The sequence below is a fragment of the Melozone crissalis genome, unplaced genomic scaffold, assembly GCF_028551555.1.
Source record: "Melozone crissalis strain CALT ecotype California unplaced genomic scaffold, PUWL_Pcris_2 ptg000013l_1, whole genome shotgun sequence".
Classification (NCBI taxonomy): domain Eukaryota; kingdom Metazoa; phylum Chordata; class Aves; order Passeriformes; family Passerellidae; genus Melozone; species Melozone crissalis.
Window position 1 is genome coordinate 11,984,942 of NW_026535791.1, and position 16,304 is coordinate 12,001,245.

At 43.7% G+C, this 16,304-nt stretch overlaps 1 protein-coding gene across 1 annotated transcript in view; it reads right to left on the reverse strand.

The window, feature by feature from the left end:
• Positions 1-15,990, reverse strand: part of WDFY2 (WD repeat and FYVE domain containing 2) — a 58,058-nt gene extending 42,068 nt beyond the window's left edge. Inside the window, exon 1 of the mRNA XM_054272051.1 lies at positions 15,818-15,990. Within this exon, the coding sequence (XP_054128026.1) occupies positions 15,818-15,954 (137 nt within the window). The 5' untranslated portion in view covers positions 15,955-15,990. The remainder of the gene's footprint in view (positions 1-15,817) is intronic.
• Between the last annotated feature and the right edge of the window lie 314 nt (positions 15,991-16,304).

Genomic DNA, 16,304 nt, shown 5'->3' on the forward strand with positions numbered 1-16,304 from the left:
TTTGCTTTTCCTACTCACTTTTTCTTTTTTTCAGAGCATTTAAGGGTTTTGTTTGATCAGTTTTAGAAAGAAAAATATTTCTGTAGAAGGAAACAAAGATTCATGGTATGGCAGCTACATGCTAATTAAAAAGCCAGTGAATGCTGAAGATCTGTGTCCTACCTTTTCCAGTGGTCAACCACTAACTCTATTTAGAACATAGGAACCAAAGAAGACAGTCCAATAGCCAGTTACTTCCAAGCCATGCTCTTAAAAGCTTAGAGCTTATTTTTCTGTACTGCCATCAGTTCTCCCACACTGTCTCTTCCTCTGGCACCTTTCATTTTAACACACATTTCAGCCATGCTATTTCTCTCCCCAGAGTTTTGCCTCCAGCATCTGGTTCAACAACAGCTGACAGCGATTTACAAGACTTGCTAGACTTAGCCTTTTAAAATTACTCATGCTATTGGCAAAAATTTAGGCTTCAAATGTGCATGTGTTTGTGAGAAAGGTGCAGATACTCCCTCTGCATCCCTGTTTTTCTGTTTTCAGGAACACCCATTAACCAGCAGGTATGAGGCTACCAAGGTCACCTCTCCTGGCAGCAGCAAGCCTTCAGCATTTGCACCTCCACAAGCAACTGCAGAGGTAGCCCATGTTCCTCCTCAAGCAGCTGATGTTCCCTTCCTCACCAAGTCAGCTTTGAGGCAGCAGGGCAAAGGCAAATATTGCCATTCCCCCCACCCAATGCAAATGAAAGAAACTCTTCCCATTTGATTTCTATTTCTCTCCTGCTTGTAGCATCCCATCCCACTCCCTCATGTCTGGGAGGCATCACACATCCACCGTCTCTCAATTACTCATAACAATTCAATGCATTTTAATAACATTTAAACAGGTTTTAAAAAACCTAGCAATAAACTGGGAATCACTGTGGACTCTCCTGGGCGACAGAAGCAGAGAGGAGGTACTTCAGGTTTTCAGAAGGCAGCACTTGGCAGATGAAACCAGCTAAGCACACTAAACGCCTTTTCACATCACCAACGTACAAGGTGGTTTTTACCAATTTCTGATGTCAATGATTTTCCGGATCCAAGCTGCCCCATTTCACTTTCATATCAGCTGACTTGGATATTGATATTTAGCAGCATTAGCAAGGATATGCGGCTGCTCCAAGTTCATGCAGGAAGGGGACAATCTGCCTTTTTTGAATTCCAAATTGATAAGAGAAGAGTCACTGAGAGAATTAATAAGCAGGAAGGTGAGAAAATGAGAAAGTGAGTTGAGAGGAGTTAGAGACAGAACACAAATGGAACAGGACAGCAGTAGGGAACAGGATGTAAAGTACAAACAATACAAAGCCTGCAGTAAGGATGGCAGCAAACATCTGGTTTGTAACACTCAGACAAAGAAACTGAAAGAGCACAGAGTTTTGGTAATAACAGGTCTATCCAAATGGAGGTAATGGGCTGAAGACAAACCCTTCAGAACTCAAGACTCTCCCACCACCCCCAAATACTGTGGCAGGAGGGCAGCTTTGCGCATGTTGACTGTCTTTCACAGAAGAAAGGGGAGAAGTCCAGCTCCACATGGTGCATTTATGAAGCAGCCTGGTGACATACAGGGCAATGAAAACTTAACAGCTGCACTCAACAGCTACCCTCCAAATTTGTAAATTGGAAAGTATTTCTCACATTAAGGCTTTTCCCCAAAGTGCAGTTGCACTTTCCTTGATACCTCACAAAGTTCTTGCTGTTACTTGGGACACTAAATCCCTTAGGCTCTGTTTACTTTCAACAGACAGGAACTGGTTTTTGCATTTAAGACAAACAAAGGTTCATTATCTATTGCTGTGAAATATGCATAGAGAAAAAGAAACAACAGTTTGAAAAAGGAAGTTATGACTATTGCAGGCTATCTGAATTCAATGTCAAGCATTTTTTCCCCAACTGCATACTGCAAAATGTATACCTATTTTAAGGAAGAGAAAAAGCTCCACCTCTGTTGCCTTCCTCTTCAGTGTTCATGGAAAGTTTCAAGTCTCAACCCTGGCTCTTAAATTCCTACTCTTTTTTCTTCCCCAACTTGAGTCAAGTTATTACTGGGTCCCATGAATAAAATATTTTTCTGTTCAAAGCAGCTTAGCTTTTGACTAAACAAACACACAGAATCAATGTCCTGTTTAGGAAATATTTACAAAAATAACTATTAGTGAAAGATAAAAACCACATTTGGGATGCTTCTAAATCAGAGCAGATAGCTCTGCTGATCCCACTCCCAGGGTCAGCAGCAAAACTCTCAAGTGACACTGGAGCAGGATGAAACCAGCCACGACAATTTTGATGCTTGTTTGCATATTGAAGCAAAAGGAAATTACTATTTCTTTCTAATAGGAGGCACATCACTCTCCCCAAAACAGTGGGTAAAGGAGAAGAAAAAAGAGGACTGAAATACTGTCTGAATCATCCACCAGATACTCAAATGGAAACAGCTTGTACAAAAACTGTAAGATTATGAAAGAGACTCCCCACAACACTTCGCCCCAACAACACCTTTAACTTCTATTACATTTTCAGTGTCAGTTAAACCAGACAAGGCTTGGGCAAGAGAGACCTTGATAGTTATAGAACAAGCATCTCTAGCTATAAAGTACTTTCTACTGAGAATGTGCTTTGAAGACTAATTTAATTATTGTGTCTGAAGTTTCCTTGCTTTTTTTAGTTAGAGGAGCTCACAAGCTATTGAGGCTATTAGAGGAGCTCACAAGCTATGAAGAGGAAACTATTCCTCTTCATAGTTTCTTTGTGGCGTCACCAGTTTTATTAGGAAATGGAAGTTTCTTATTTTCTGTCCTCCTTGAAGTTTTAATACAACCTACCTACCTATTTGAGTTTTCTACAATAATTTGGCAGCAATACCAAATGTATGGGCAGAAAACTGCTTGGGGTAAGGTCTGTGACCACATCTGTCTTATTTCAAGTATTTTAAGAATTGAAAGGAGCACAAATGTAATTTTTATGACTGAAGGTCTTTTCCAAGATGTAATGCTTAGGTAAAACTTCCCAGCAGAGGGTCTCTGGATTTCCTGGATCTTCTTCAAGCTATGCTCTAGATTTGGATGGCGCTGATGAAGAATTCTCTCCTCAGCACTTAATGTCCTACTGTCTGTGTTTCAGATGCAGATGATTGGTGACTTGTACTTCAAAATTGGTCATTACTTCAGCTTAGCACTGTTCTGTGACTTCAAACATACGGGACCAAAGCTTCCACATGGCCTGAAACAGTGAAGGGACTGTCACATTTATTAGAACAAACCTGGGTAACTTTTACTGGCAGGCACAATGCAGCTGCAATGACACCAAACCCACTGGAAGGATGCCACCCTGGGATGGTGTAAGCAGGGAAGGAGCTGGCATATAAGAAAGCATTCATGTCCCATCTCCCACACCTACAGGACGTGCAATGCTCTTCTCAAGCTGGCCAAAGATACATCTCTGGGTGTCAGAAACAAAGGCTCATGGAGAAAACATATCTTGCCAGCTATTGGGAAATGCCAGAAGATGTATCCACATTGGTTACAGGTCCAATGCTTGGGCCTCCTGTGGTGCAGGAAGCAAGCACAGACATCTGACTGGAGAACTTGGCCACAGAGGCCATGAATGCCACTTCAGTGCTCCAGCTGGGTTCCAGCCCTGGCTGCAGCCCTGTGGGTCACTGGCTAATGTCACACACAGGAATTTGGCAAGCACATGCACTTCTGCTCAGCACAGGGGCCATGGGAGACCTGTCCTCCTCAGGATGTCTGGTTGAAGTTATCTTGAGAATCTCAAAATACTTTGGTCTCAAATTCAGGTTTTTTTAAAGTTACTGTTGCAGATCTCCAACCACCAGAAACATTTACAGGCATGACAGCTTCAAGGGCTGAGTTTTGTTTAAACCAGTGGCTTAGCTGGTTTGGGGTTGTTTTTTTTAAATCACAGAATGAATTTCCTGTAGGCAATCTGATACCCTACCAGGAGGAACAGCCACATGACCTGGGTGTGCCGGGAGATGTGAAACACACCGACATTAATAAGTGACACAGGCCTGGGACCAGCCTCCAGCAGTGAGGCCACCTGGCAGGGAAACAGCGGCTGCACGCGAGCTACGTCCTGGGAACAGTCCCTGGTACAAGCTGACTTCCAAACCCTCTATGGGCACTTTATGTCGCTGTGCAAATTGGCTCGTGGCAACAACAGTGCTTGATACCAACAAGGAGACACCACAGCCAGCCAGACCTCCGTGCTTGAAATATACTCCAGCACTATTTCATTGATTAGAAATACAGTCACTATAGCTGCTGGCCATGGGTTCAGCAGCCCATTTCTCCCAGCTGGTTCACAGAGCCATTAAAAAAAGGAAACAGTATTGATTCCTGTGTACACCAACCATCTTATTCAATACTGGGCTTGTCTAAAAGAACAGGGAAGTGAGAACAAGGGGTTTGGCGCTTATCCTCACAAGAACTCTTCTTTCTTGTTACATTGTACACCACAATATTATCTCAAGGTGGTCCATATTTTCCCACTTTCCCTCCATTTTTATTAGTTTGATGTCAGTATAATGGCATTGGTCAATAATTGAATAAACACCATTTTTTAGCTTGAAGTTATCATACACAGCAATAAAAGGAAATGAAACTCAAAACAAAAAGATGACCATTGCCAGGATAATGCTTCAGAATATCACAACAACCAGCTTGCAAATCAGGAGCGTGCCTTCAAACACAGGCAGTATCATTTCTTTCTGGAAAAATACCATTGAGTCTGTGGTGTAAATACACGCACACACACCACTTTTTGAAACCACTGTTTGCACTTTCTAATCCACATGCTAAACACAAACACAGATCACTAAGCAATTGCCCGTGCCCTTTGCTTTTCCTGTCTCCAGAATTGTTGTCAGTGTTTGTTTATCTAGTTCTCCCATATCATTTTGTGTATACAAAATACTTGCCTACACATTTAATACAGGTTTGGTGCTTAACACCTGTCTAACAGTTAACACCTGTATAATACCTTTTTCTAAAAGAATTTGACTCTTAAAACCATGTAAAAATGTCTGCTCATGTCAAAAAGGGCATGTGAACACAAGTTTGATTTCAGAGCACAGGAAAGACCACAGGAAACAGCAACCAAGGCAGACCAAGCTTTTGGTTAGGTTTAGCCATGCTTCCTGCTGGTAACCTCAATAATTGCAATTCTTGGGCCATCTATTCAGGTGTGTTCACACCTCATAAAAACCAGACAACAATGTTCATGCCTGCCTCCTTGAAGAAGAGGTTTTAGGTCATCAGGTTTTTAGAAGAATGAGCATAAGCTGTGATCAAAAGGGTTCTGTGGATGAAACTAGTTGGGGATGTCAACTTCTTGGCTTAGTTTCTTGGCCACAAAAACTTACTAAGGAAATTCTCACCAGGCTTCTCTCTCATCTACTAAAGAACAAAGGAAGAAGGGAAAGAAGGAGCAAAACCATCTGAAATCACAGAGGAGCTTTCAGAATTCAGATGAAAGTCATGCATTTTTCAGCCACTACAGCATGTAATTTTTTTTAAACAATCAGTACATTCATAGCTCCCTTTTCCTACTCCTTTCTCTGGTATATAATATGGATTAGCAACAGTATTTGTGGAAAAGTTTATTCCTGGAAACCGAAGGACCTTGACCAACACCATTCACAGCATTTCTTATTTAACAAAAAAACCCCTACCCTTACTTTTCATCTTCCACTACAAAATCAACACTTTGGAACCTAAATTAGTGGTACAAGCTACCAAGGGATTTCCTCCCTTCCCCTGGTCTTGTGCTCCCCAACCATATTAGCAAACATAAAGAGTGTGCAAAGGGGAAGACGAAATGCCAAACACCAGAGGTCTCAAATACTCCCCCAGAGCAAAGCCTGCAGCTAGGCAGCCTGTAGAAATCCTGCCTGCAGAACAGCTGAGAAAAGATCTCTGCATCAGCCCATCCCAACACGGCTCCTCACCTGCTGGTGCTTCACAGCTCAGACTGCCATGGTACTCCAAGCACCACAGCAAGGTCGCTGTAATTTTATGTGCTTTGGCCTTTTGGCTACAAATGAACTTGGCAACAACAGAGATCAGAGTTTCAAGCTGGAAGTTCAGTGTTTGTATGGGTCTGTCCCTGCTGGAAATCTGGCAGGATCATTTATCAGTTGATATTTTCAAAGCATGATGATGGATTAATTTATCTGCACTCGTTTACTGGCAGTTACAGAAGTTACCAAGAAGAGATCAGTTTATGAAGTCTGATTCATTTCCTGAAGAGAAGAGACTGAATTCTTCGTTGGAAATGGATTTGTGCCTATACATTGTGTAACCAACCCCTGTATGTAACAGATAATGCCAAGTTTAGTGGTCTACCACCCACTGCAGCTGATACTCTTACATGAGCTGCTTTCCCTGCTTGCTCCTGCCTGAGGGAATCCAGCATAGGTCCATTCTTAGCTGCCAATGCCAGCTCATGCAGTCTCAAAAACTTCAGATGTAACAGAACTTAGAAAACTTGAGGTAATATCAGACAGCACTAAAACTCCCAGCTGCTAAGGCAACACACATGACAGCCCAGGCAAGGCTTTGGTAGACCCAAAACACTCTTTTCGGGCTGAACTGTAGTTGTTCTGACAGAATGAGACATAGGTCTCAATGGAGCAGAATAAAATACGTCACTTGACTGCTGCAAAAAGTATTAACTTCTTAATTTCAGTAATTAAATTGTATCAGGGGCCAATAAAGTCAAAGGTGTCAATTTTGATTTGACAGATACATTACCTCTTCACCCTCTGCCCTCATCACAATTAAAGTTGACACTGCTCCAATCCTCTTTTCCCCATGTTAGTACTACCACATTGCCCTACTTAGATCTCTAGTTTTTATCAGTATTTGTTTCTGCCTATGCTAAAGTAAATTGTTCCCATGGCAGATTAAAAGCATAGAGAACATTTATCTCTAGCAGAAAAACACAGGACTATTCAGCAAAGACCCTTTCACCTCCCATTAAGCTCCTGGCCAGGAGAAAGCAGGTTAAGGTGAAGCTTGATCAAGTGCCACAGGAGTTTGAAGCAATGGGACCAACATGACAAGAACAGGCACAAGGGCTATATGCCTGATGCTGGAGAATAGCACAGGCATGACCTTTCCTGCTGGACTTTCAGTAACTGCAGAAGGACAATCATCCTTTGACAACTGCTTATTGTTGGTGGAGCTGCTGAAAGTGAGTGAAGCCAAGGAATGATTCCTAAATCCAAACAAGACGTGTAGAGGACCTCCACTGCCATCAAAATGCTGCAGCTGCCTTTAGCCAACCCTGCATGCAGCAAAAGCTAGGCTGGACCACAGGCCACTTGCCATAAAGCTGAAAGCATCTCCTTGGAAATCCTAGTTTTATTCTATACAACTAATGCACATGGTGCTGCAAAACATGAAGCCTTTGAAATGTCAATTTGAACCGTTCATTGGATGACTCCACAGCCCACATTTGCTCTTGCAAAACACAGAGCTGAGAGGAGAGGCTGAGTTTTTCTCTGTATCAGATGGGGAAAAGGAATGGGATATGGGAATGAGAATATATTGATTAATAACACTTAGAATCAAGAAGAAAATTATAAAGTGAGGATAATTTGGCACATAAGCAAAATGAGTGCAAAATTTAAGGCCTCACAAAGTGTTCCACAAAGTAGATGCACCTCCTGCTTAAGAATACAATTAAAGCTTTATTTGCTATTATAAGTGAATTTGAAGCCAAAGGTAAATTTACCACATTTGCACTCACTGCTAGAGGTGCAAAATCTCATCTCTCACGTTCTCAAAATAGGCAAGGATCTTCTCTCCATATCCCTTCAGGACAAAGCACTGTACTTGTTCTGTCACCTGAATCCAGATAATTCAACCTGATGGCAAAATAGGCCACTTCACATTAGGACAGCCTTTTCTCAGATTTCTCTCCACAGGACTCCACTCCTAATGAAACCATGATTACATTGCTTTAAAGGTCAAGAGCATTGCTTTCTGGGGCTGATCGATCACTACTGTTATTGCAAAAACCTGCTAAGTACATTGATCTTTCACCTCACAATAGGAGGGTATGGTACAGGACTTGGAGAATAAAAGACAACATTGGACAAAACTTTGCAGTAAACTTGGCAGCAGAACAGCAGGGCTTTTACCCAGAACTGTGCTTTGGCATCGCCTTCGATTCAGTGCTCCAAACCTTAAGAGTTCCCTGAAAAACTTAATTTAAGCGGTGAATACACATGATGTGACAAGCAAAGCCCATATGTTCAAAGTCTGGCCAAGGTTAGTTACACAATGCTATTTCCTGCAGCCTGACTAAGAGAAAAATTGAAACAACACATTTTTTAGCCCAGCCTCCACAACTGTTCTCCCTCTCATGAGGATGAAGGCAGTATTTTGTCCATCTCAAATTTTGGCAGTCTAATTTGTAAAATGTAGTATTTGTTTTCTGACAGTCCAATATCAATTTTGGCCATTATTTATGCACAGTTTCAAGCCATCAGGCATGCAGATTGTGACATATGAAGAACCCCAAGAGATGCATATGGGTTGTCTGGTAAACTTGCCCTCTCCTGCTTCTTCTTTCACAAAACTGTCCCTTTCCTTCTCCAGGATTGCTCCAGCCACTCACCCAAACAGCTTGCAAGGGTACCTTCAATTCCTGTGTGGACGTTTGTTTTACAGTTTTCCCGTTCACAAAATTTCTTTACCTCACAAAAGTATAAAGAAGGAAGCTTTGTTTTCTCTTTCCTAAAATGCTCCATATAGGATAAGACTCTGCTGAACAGGATGCACCCTGCTATGCATCCTCAATACTCCATGCCTGCTGCTCCTATTCCCTCCCATGGTGCCCCATCCCATCCTGTCACATCCAGCAGTGCATGGCTGCATCCATCCCTCCTCACATGGTATGCAGAAGGGAAACAGCTGTGTTTTTTCTTGCTTCTGGTCTTGCAACAGACTGCATTATGGACTGCTGCAATTCTTATAAAATCCCTGGGCAAATACATGCAGATACCAGAAGCTTTATACAAACCCACTCATATTTGGGCAGAGTGTGATGAAGCAAAAAGAGCAAAGCAGTGTTTTTAGGTAAATAATCCTTCAGTGTCTGAGAGGTTACAGTGCACAGAACACAGTGATGCACAGAAGACACTTGTACAAAAGCCAGTTGCTTCCCTTAGGGCATTGCTCTTCATTTAAGAAGCTTTTAGAGCTCCTGACCATGGAAGCACCAGGAAGCACCAACACAGTGCCAGCATTATGTCCCCCTACTCTCTCCTTTCCATTTGATCTATGAGCTGCCAAGTATTTTCTGATTTCTCTCAGGGCTATTACAAACACCATTTTACAAAACTTGTGCCACTTTTGAGCAATTCTCTTCCACACAGTATCACACAGCTAAAAGACCTTGCTGGGAAATCTATGCACAGATCAGTGTTGGCAGATACCATGCAGGCAACAGCGCAGCTGGAGAGAAGGAAAGAAAAGAGTCTGTCTCAGTAAACAAAATAGTGTAAAGTAGCTCAAACAAGCTACTGACATATTTCTATTGTGCTACAATGGTCACATGCTATTTGAGAGCTTCAGTCTGCTAAGTGACCCACAATGAAAGGTCAGCCTTACTTAAATAGCTCAGTAGCTTCAAAACCATTGCAATTCCTTTAGTTTAAGATATTGCAGCCATTTTGTGTTGCTGCCTCCTCTAGACATCCTTATCTTGAGGAGAAAAACCAACAAGTTTCCTGCAACAGTGCATTTTTAGTTATAAGCCATCTCTGTACTGCATGGACTCCATAACTGGCATTTGTTTTTCCTTCAGGGTCCACAGGCCACACACAGAGGTGGCATTGTGCAGTCAGTCCCCTCTCGGCGAGAAGCACTGTTCAGCTGCAGAACTGGAGAGACTGCAGGGGAAGGTCACCAAGCCTGAGAGATGTGAGACACTGATGAGAGATCCAGTCTCTGTGTAAACAGATGCCAGGGAAATTAGGATGGGGTCAGGGAAGACAAGCAGAAAAATGAGAACTGGTTAATACGGGAAGAAGATGCATCATCCCAAAACTTGCTGAATCAAGAACACTGTTCAGCAACAGGCAGAAAAAGAGGCTATCAGGAGGTAAAAAGAAGGTGCATTAAGTAGCTCTTCTTCTTTCAAATAAAGCTTGTAAGATAAGATAAATTCACCCACATCTTTCATAGAAGGAATAATCTCTAAAACAGAGAGGGGACTAAAAGCCATTGCACCCCTAACTCGAAAGGCTCAAGCATCTAAGGTTCCACTCTATCATGCTGCCCAACTGTGCTGCTGAAGATGGGTCCAAGTCACATCAGAACACATTTTTGCAGCTGTTGCCTTGAAATCAAGACATGAACTTCATCACAGGGGCCCTTAGCTCAGAACGACGCAACTGAAGAAGTTTCATCAATCTGTGCATTGACCTACATGAGCTAGTAGTTTCAGGACAGCTCAGATCAGAGAGATGATACTAAATGCTTGTGCTTTAATTCTTTAACTGACACACAGGAGGAGAGCATCTTTAAGGCAAGGGATCCACAAGCTCAGACAAACTTCAAGAGGTGGTGCCAGAAAGTGCTGCAGACAGTTAAAAAAGCACAACGTTGCAAGGTCTCCCACGAGTTAATAAGTGGAGTTTATCACTCCCAACAAGCACTCAGCAGGACATTTTATGTGCTAGTCTCAGATTTTGGCATCTCAACAGGATACATGTTAGTCAAATCCGGAACAAGTACTTTTCAACATCTGCAACAATGTCTGTTTCCAAGCACTTTTGGACCTTATATCTTTTCTCTTAAGCCTCTTGCCAGCATCCGCTTCTTCCTCGCCAACAGCCAGCACTATCCTCCACCCTGACCTTTATTCCAAACACATACTCATCTAATTACGACATATCCAAAAAACTTAGTTTAAAAACACACACAAAATAAGAGAGCAACCAAATTCCATCTACGGCCATAGGTCTCTTAAATTCCTATCAACAATTTTATTGGTGACTGATGTTTTTACCAAAATTTAAAGAACCTCCTGGCAGGAATAAGTCCTTTTACACTTGAAAAGAGCATCCACACCTTCTGCCTTGCTTGAGCTACTGCTCATACTGCAATCATCTGGGTGTGAAACCTACAGGCTAAGACTGATAAACACACACAGACAGCATCAAAATCAGTTCTCACAGCACCTGTACTTCTGCTGTGAACCAACAGCCACACACAAGGAAGAGCAGAAATCAGTGATGTAACCCTGTGCTTAGATAAGAATTACAGACCTGTACAGCAACCACACTGCTGGGCAAAGCAATCACTTTCCACCACAGGAGAAAGGAAACTCAGTTTAACAAGGATCTGCGGTCCCTTGCACCCTGCTTGAATACAGCACTGTGTGAAGAATCCCACCTTTCCATCAGAGCTTTTTCACAGGCATGAACTATGACACTGTATGCTCAATGTTCTGGATCTGGACAGGAAAACCACAAGGAGAAAAGGATTGCTTTTGATTTACTTGAGGGTGGAAGATCACGGTTCTCCATGTTAGAAGTCATGTCAGCACAAAGCCAAAGACAACTCCCACATTTCTTGTCACATACACATATTCCCATTCCCAGTCCACTGTTAGTTTAGCAAAGAGATTTTCATTTACGCAAGATGGACATTAAGTTGTCATGCCCCCTAAAAACCTGCTCGTTAGCACGCCCAGAACACAAGCCTTGGACAACAGCTGAAGTGCACATCTGTATTTAAAATCCTCAAACTGCAAACCAAACCTAGCAATACAAAACTCTGCATAGTTTTCTCTATGTGACATGAAGACACTAATAAGATAGGCAGTCTGGGCTCACTGTTTATACAGCGATCCCTATGAAGAAGCTGAGACAACTGAGTTCAAAAAGAACTTGAGATAATACAAGGTAATAGAGAAGACAAAGGTCTCTACTCCCTTAATACATACACACAAAAGAAAAGCTATCTGATAAGGGATAAATATTTTTCTCCTATATCTTGTCACCAAGAGACTAGAATGCCCATTTTTAAAATAAAAGGATTTTGACAATTTTCAGTTGACTGTGAAAACTTTTACTTGTTAACAGTTCAAGGAGAACAGTTCTTGACTGCAACACGTACACTTGGAAGGTGTGTAGCATGGAAGTGAGCACAGAACTCCCACCCACAAGAGGGCACAGACCAGAGTTGGTAATTACCAGGAAAGCTGTTTACACCAGACTCTGTGAAAGTTTTCCTCACTTACAATCCAGCTAGGGGTAAAAAGAGAGCTATTGGCAAAGTGCAGGCTTACCGCGATGACACCCAGCCCCTCCTGCCAGTCTCGCACGGTGACACACGATCAGCACATGGGTGACACACGATCAGCACCTCTCAGAGGCCCAGCTGAACTGGCACTCACAGCACTGGCAGGCTCTTCAGGCTCTTGAGAAACACACAAGTGTGCCAGCACCAGGAGAACTGCTTGCACTGAGAGCTGGGTGAGTCAGTGCCCTTGTCCCACTGTATCCCATGCTCAGGTAAGATTAATGACACTAAATCTTCTCTGGAGCACGGAGTTAGATATCTCTGAACTTGACATGCCAGTGACCTACTTTTCAGACATGCCCAACACCCACGTCTCCCTCTGAAGGCAACAAAAGACAAGGATGCTGTGCAACTTTGAAACAGAAGTGCATGCTTTTAACACTGAGGAAGATGATGACAGCTTAGGATCAGCTGTGCAGATTAGGAAAATCCCACTCTAGCTCCACATGAGCATACACTGCTATGGATCACTCAAGACTCTACATATATCTCTGTTGATTCCATGGCAGGGAAAGAGCATGGATGAAAGCTAGTAACTTCTTAGAGTCATCCTGCATTAGATTTACACATTCCTGGATATCAAATTTTGCCACTATTTTAACTCTCACCTGTCTAGACAGGTGCATCCTTTTTCTTAGAAGAAAAACACAAAATACCTTATCCCTCCAAGGCATACCAGCTGTACTGTAGATACAGGCTCCGTCTATTTTGCCCAGATGTAGAATTAGAAAACCCACTAAGATTAGGACACAATGAACATCACTCAATTATCACAAATGACCAGGATTCAGAAGAGAAAATCTATGTGCATCACCTGTACAAATGACACATACTAAAAAGAAACTCCAACCCTGTTTGGTATACAAAGTTTTGAGAATCTAGTTAAATATGTAAACCTGCTTTGCCCCCCGCTGCCCCCAATTCCTTCTTTTCCCCCCTACTTTGTCTTTCTTTATGAGGAATAACCACACTCTCTATTATTACATAGTTTTAATTTTATTTCTTAAAATATATGCACATATGTGCTACAAACATGCATGGCTATATAATTCATGACTATGTCTGCCAGCCAAAGCTAAAACTACTTTTGTGTCTTTTAAAACCAGATAACACCACTGGTGCCATACAAAGTTGGGTCCAGAGACCAAACTAGCTCCTGCTTTTAAAGGTTTAGGTGCACAGGGCCACATCATGCAGCAAAGAAAATCTTTAAAGTGGCACCTAGCTGTTGGGTATGCAAAGACTACCAGCAACTTCCATAATGATGTGTTCAGCCATTCACCCGCAAAACAATTCCTCCTTCAGGTACAGAAGATTCCCAGCCTGAAGCAATTGCTGGAGATGTCAAGTCATTCCAGCTGAAGATCTCTGCAGAGGTTTCAGAACATTTTCCTCATATGAGCAGTGCATATCACAGGCTGGGAAATGTGGACAAAACTCACTTATTTGGTTAACAAGTAAAAGGACAGATAAAATCACCATAACGATCTTTAACAGTTTCCAGGAAGCTCTAAAAGCTCTCCACATTCCGTGGCCATTAAACAACCACATCAACACTGACAGGAGAAGGCAGGTCCAAACAGGAAAAGGTGCCATAAGGATCTGCACAAGCCTAATCATAATACACGGGTATTGAAAGTCTGACAAATTATGCTTTCACCCCAGGTAGCCTAAAACCTGCAAGTTAGACTCCCAACCTCCTACTCTTCCAAGTCAGTTTTAGACTCTTAATCTTTTAATTACAATAGAAATGCTAATGCAAGCAGGAAATGAGAGACCCATCAACCAACATCTTCATGTCTGAATAAATAAAAGGCAGGATCACAGCTTGTGTCATAGCACGTCAAGGATGCTGCAAACAAGTCCCGCAAGCAGGCACATTACCTGGTTAATTCCTTTAAACAGAAAATAGCCTGGGAACCTCCAGACTTTCCTAGTGTGAAACTCCTGACTTCTTGTCACTGCTTGCTTATGGAAGCTGACATCTCAGTGGAAATAAAGATGTCTCATCAATCCCCTTCCCTACATAGAAATATCAAACTGGAGCATCAGCCTGTCATCAACAACAAAAGTTACGTACTTTTGCTAAGGTGAGGGAAGATTGAGAGAGACATCTATATGAGAGGAAATAAAGTTCAGGAATACCTTCCTACAGGTAAAAAGAATTGGCTAAGTAAGCCTAACAAGCTACAATGAACCAAATCAAGCTCAAGCTTTATTCTACATCACTTTAAATACATAAAAAATGTGAAGACAATAAAATTGTGATCACATAACAATGTAAAACTCTACTTGAAGGTTCCTTTGACCTTATACTTGTTTTAAGTAGCTCAGGTCCTCCTGCAAGCAGGCATATGAGAGTTCATTTGGAAACCTCAGCTTAGGTGAACTTAAATGATCCTAAATTTGCACATATTTGACAGCTGAAAACTAAGTCACAGTGAGGACAAAGATGAAAGAAAATATTGTCAGTTTTTCAGAAAGCCTGCAGAGACATAAAAGTAGACACTCAACAGAACAGGCATCCATGAGAAACAGTCCATCCAAATACCTGTTTGTATCAAAACATATTGACGTGCTGGTCAACTACATGTGTCTTTCAATCTTAGGACACAGGTTACACAGTTCACCTGAGCTGCAAAGAAACCCCGCCTAAAATAACTATTTATAGATGCTGCAAGAAAAATAAGCACTTATTTTGAAATAAAAGATTTCCAAGATAGAATTTTGAAGCTGCAGAGCTGAATTAAGTTTGAGCTCTTTCAGAAGAGACAGAGTTGCCCCTGGGCAGCCTCAGTCCCTGCAAAGCCCTGTTAAAGGGCCTGAAAGCATTCTCCTCCTTGGCAGCTTTTCAACACGGGATTTAACTCCAAGATCTTATCGCCGATACACGGTATTTTTAAACAATTACCAAGAAACGTTTGGAGAGGGGAAACGGGAACCAAAACTACTGTTTCAGCCAATGCCACCACAATCTTCAGGCAAGGTCAAAGATCTCCACAGACTCTCCGGCAATCCTCGTGATGAAGGGGATCTCAAATCCCATTTTTCCCACGCTAAGAAAAGTCACTCAGGTCCTGCAAGTTTCAGCGGCGCCCCAGCCCGGTCACTGTCCTGACCCACAGCGCGACACTTCGCTGGAGACCCCTGCTCCAGGCTCCTTCCCCTCCGGGACGTGATGTGTCTGCCTAAAGCAATGTCCCCATGCTGGACCACCGCCACCCTGACCCTAGCCCGGTCTCCGAGCAGGGGAGTCTACAGTGGCACAAGGATGCTGGTGGTCTGCCTCCCCCATCCCTTCGCGGCGAGACCCGCCGGTGAGGGGGGATCACGGTCAGGACCCCGCGCCGCGGGCCCAGCGCTGCCACCATCACCGGCAGCAGTGCTGGGAGCTGACGGACCCCCGCCGCGGCCCCGCCGAACACCCGCTCCCGGTACCTGTCCTCCGAGACGCTGATGACCCCGTCCTCCTTGGGCACTATCGCTGCCATGTTCACCACATCCTGCGAGCCCTCCACTTTGTTGAGCAGGAGGGGCTTGCGAGTCAGCGCCTTGGGCTGGGGCTCCGCCGCCATGGGGCCGGCGGGCACCGCCGCTGCCGCCGGAGGAGGCTACGGCCGGGGGAGGGATGGAAGGAGGGAGGGAGGCGGTCCGCAGTGCCGAGGCGGAGGAGGGACTTGCCGGAGCCGGGCGCTCCCTGGGAAGCGGGGACAGCGCGGCGGCACCGCCCCCGAGCGGGTAGGGCCGGGCCGGGCAGGGCCGGGCGGGGCGCGGTGCGCGGAGGGGCGGGAAATGGCGGTCCCCGCCGCCATCTCGCAGAGCGGGGCTGTGGAGCGGCGCCTTGGCGAAGGGAAAGCTGCGGTCCGGCGGCGGTGGGAGCGCTCCTCTCCCGCCAGGGCTGCCCTCCCAGCGCCGCGGGTCCGCC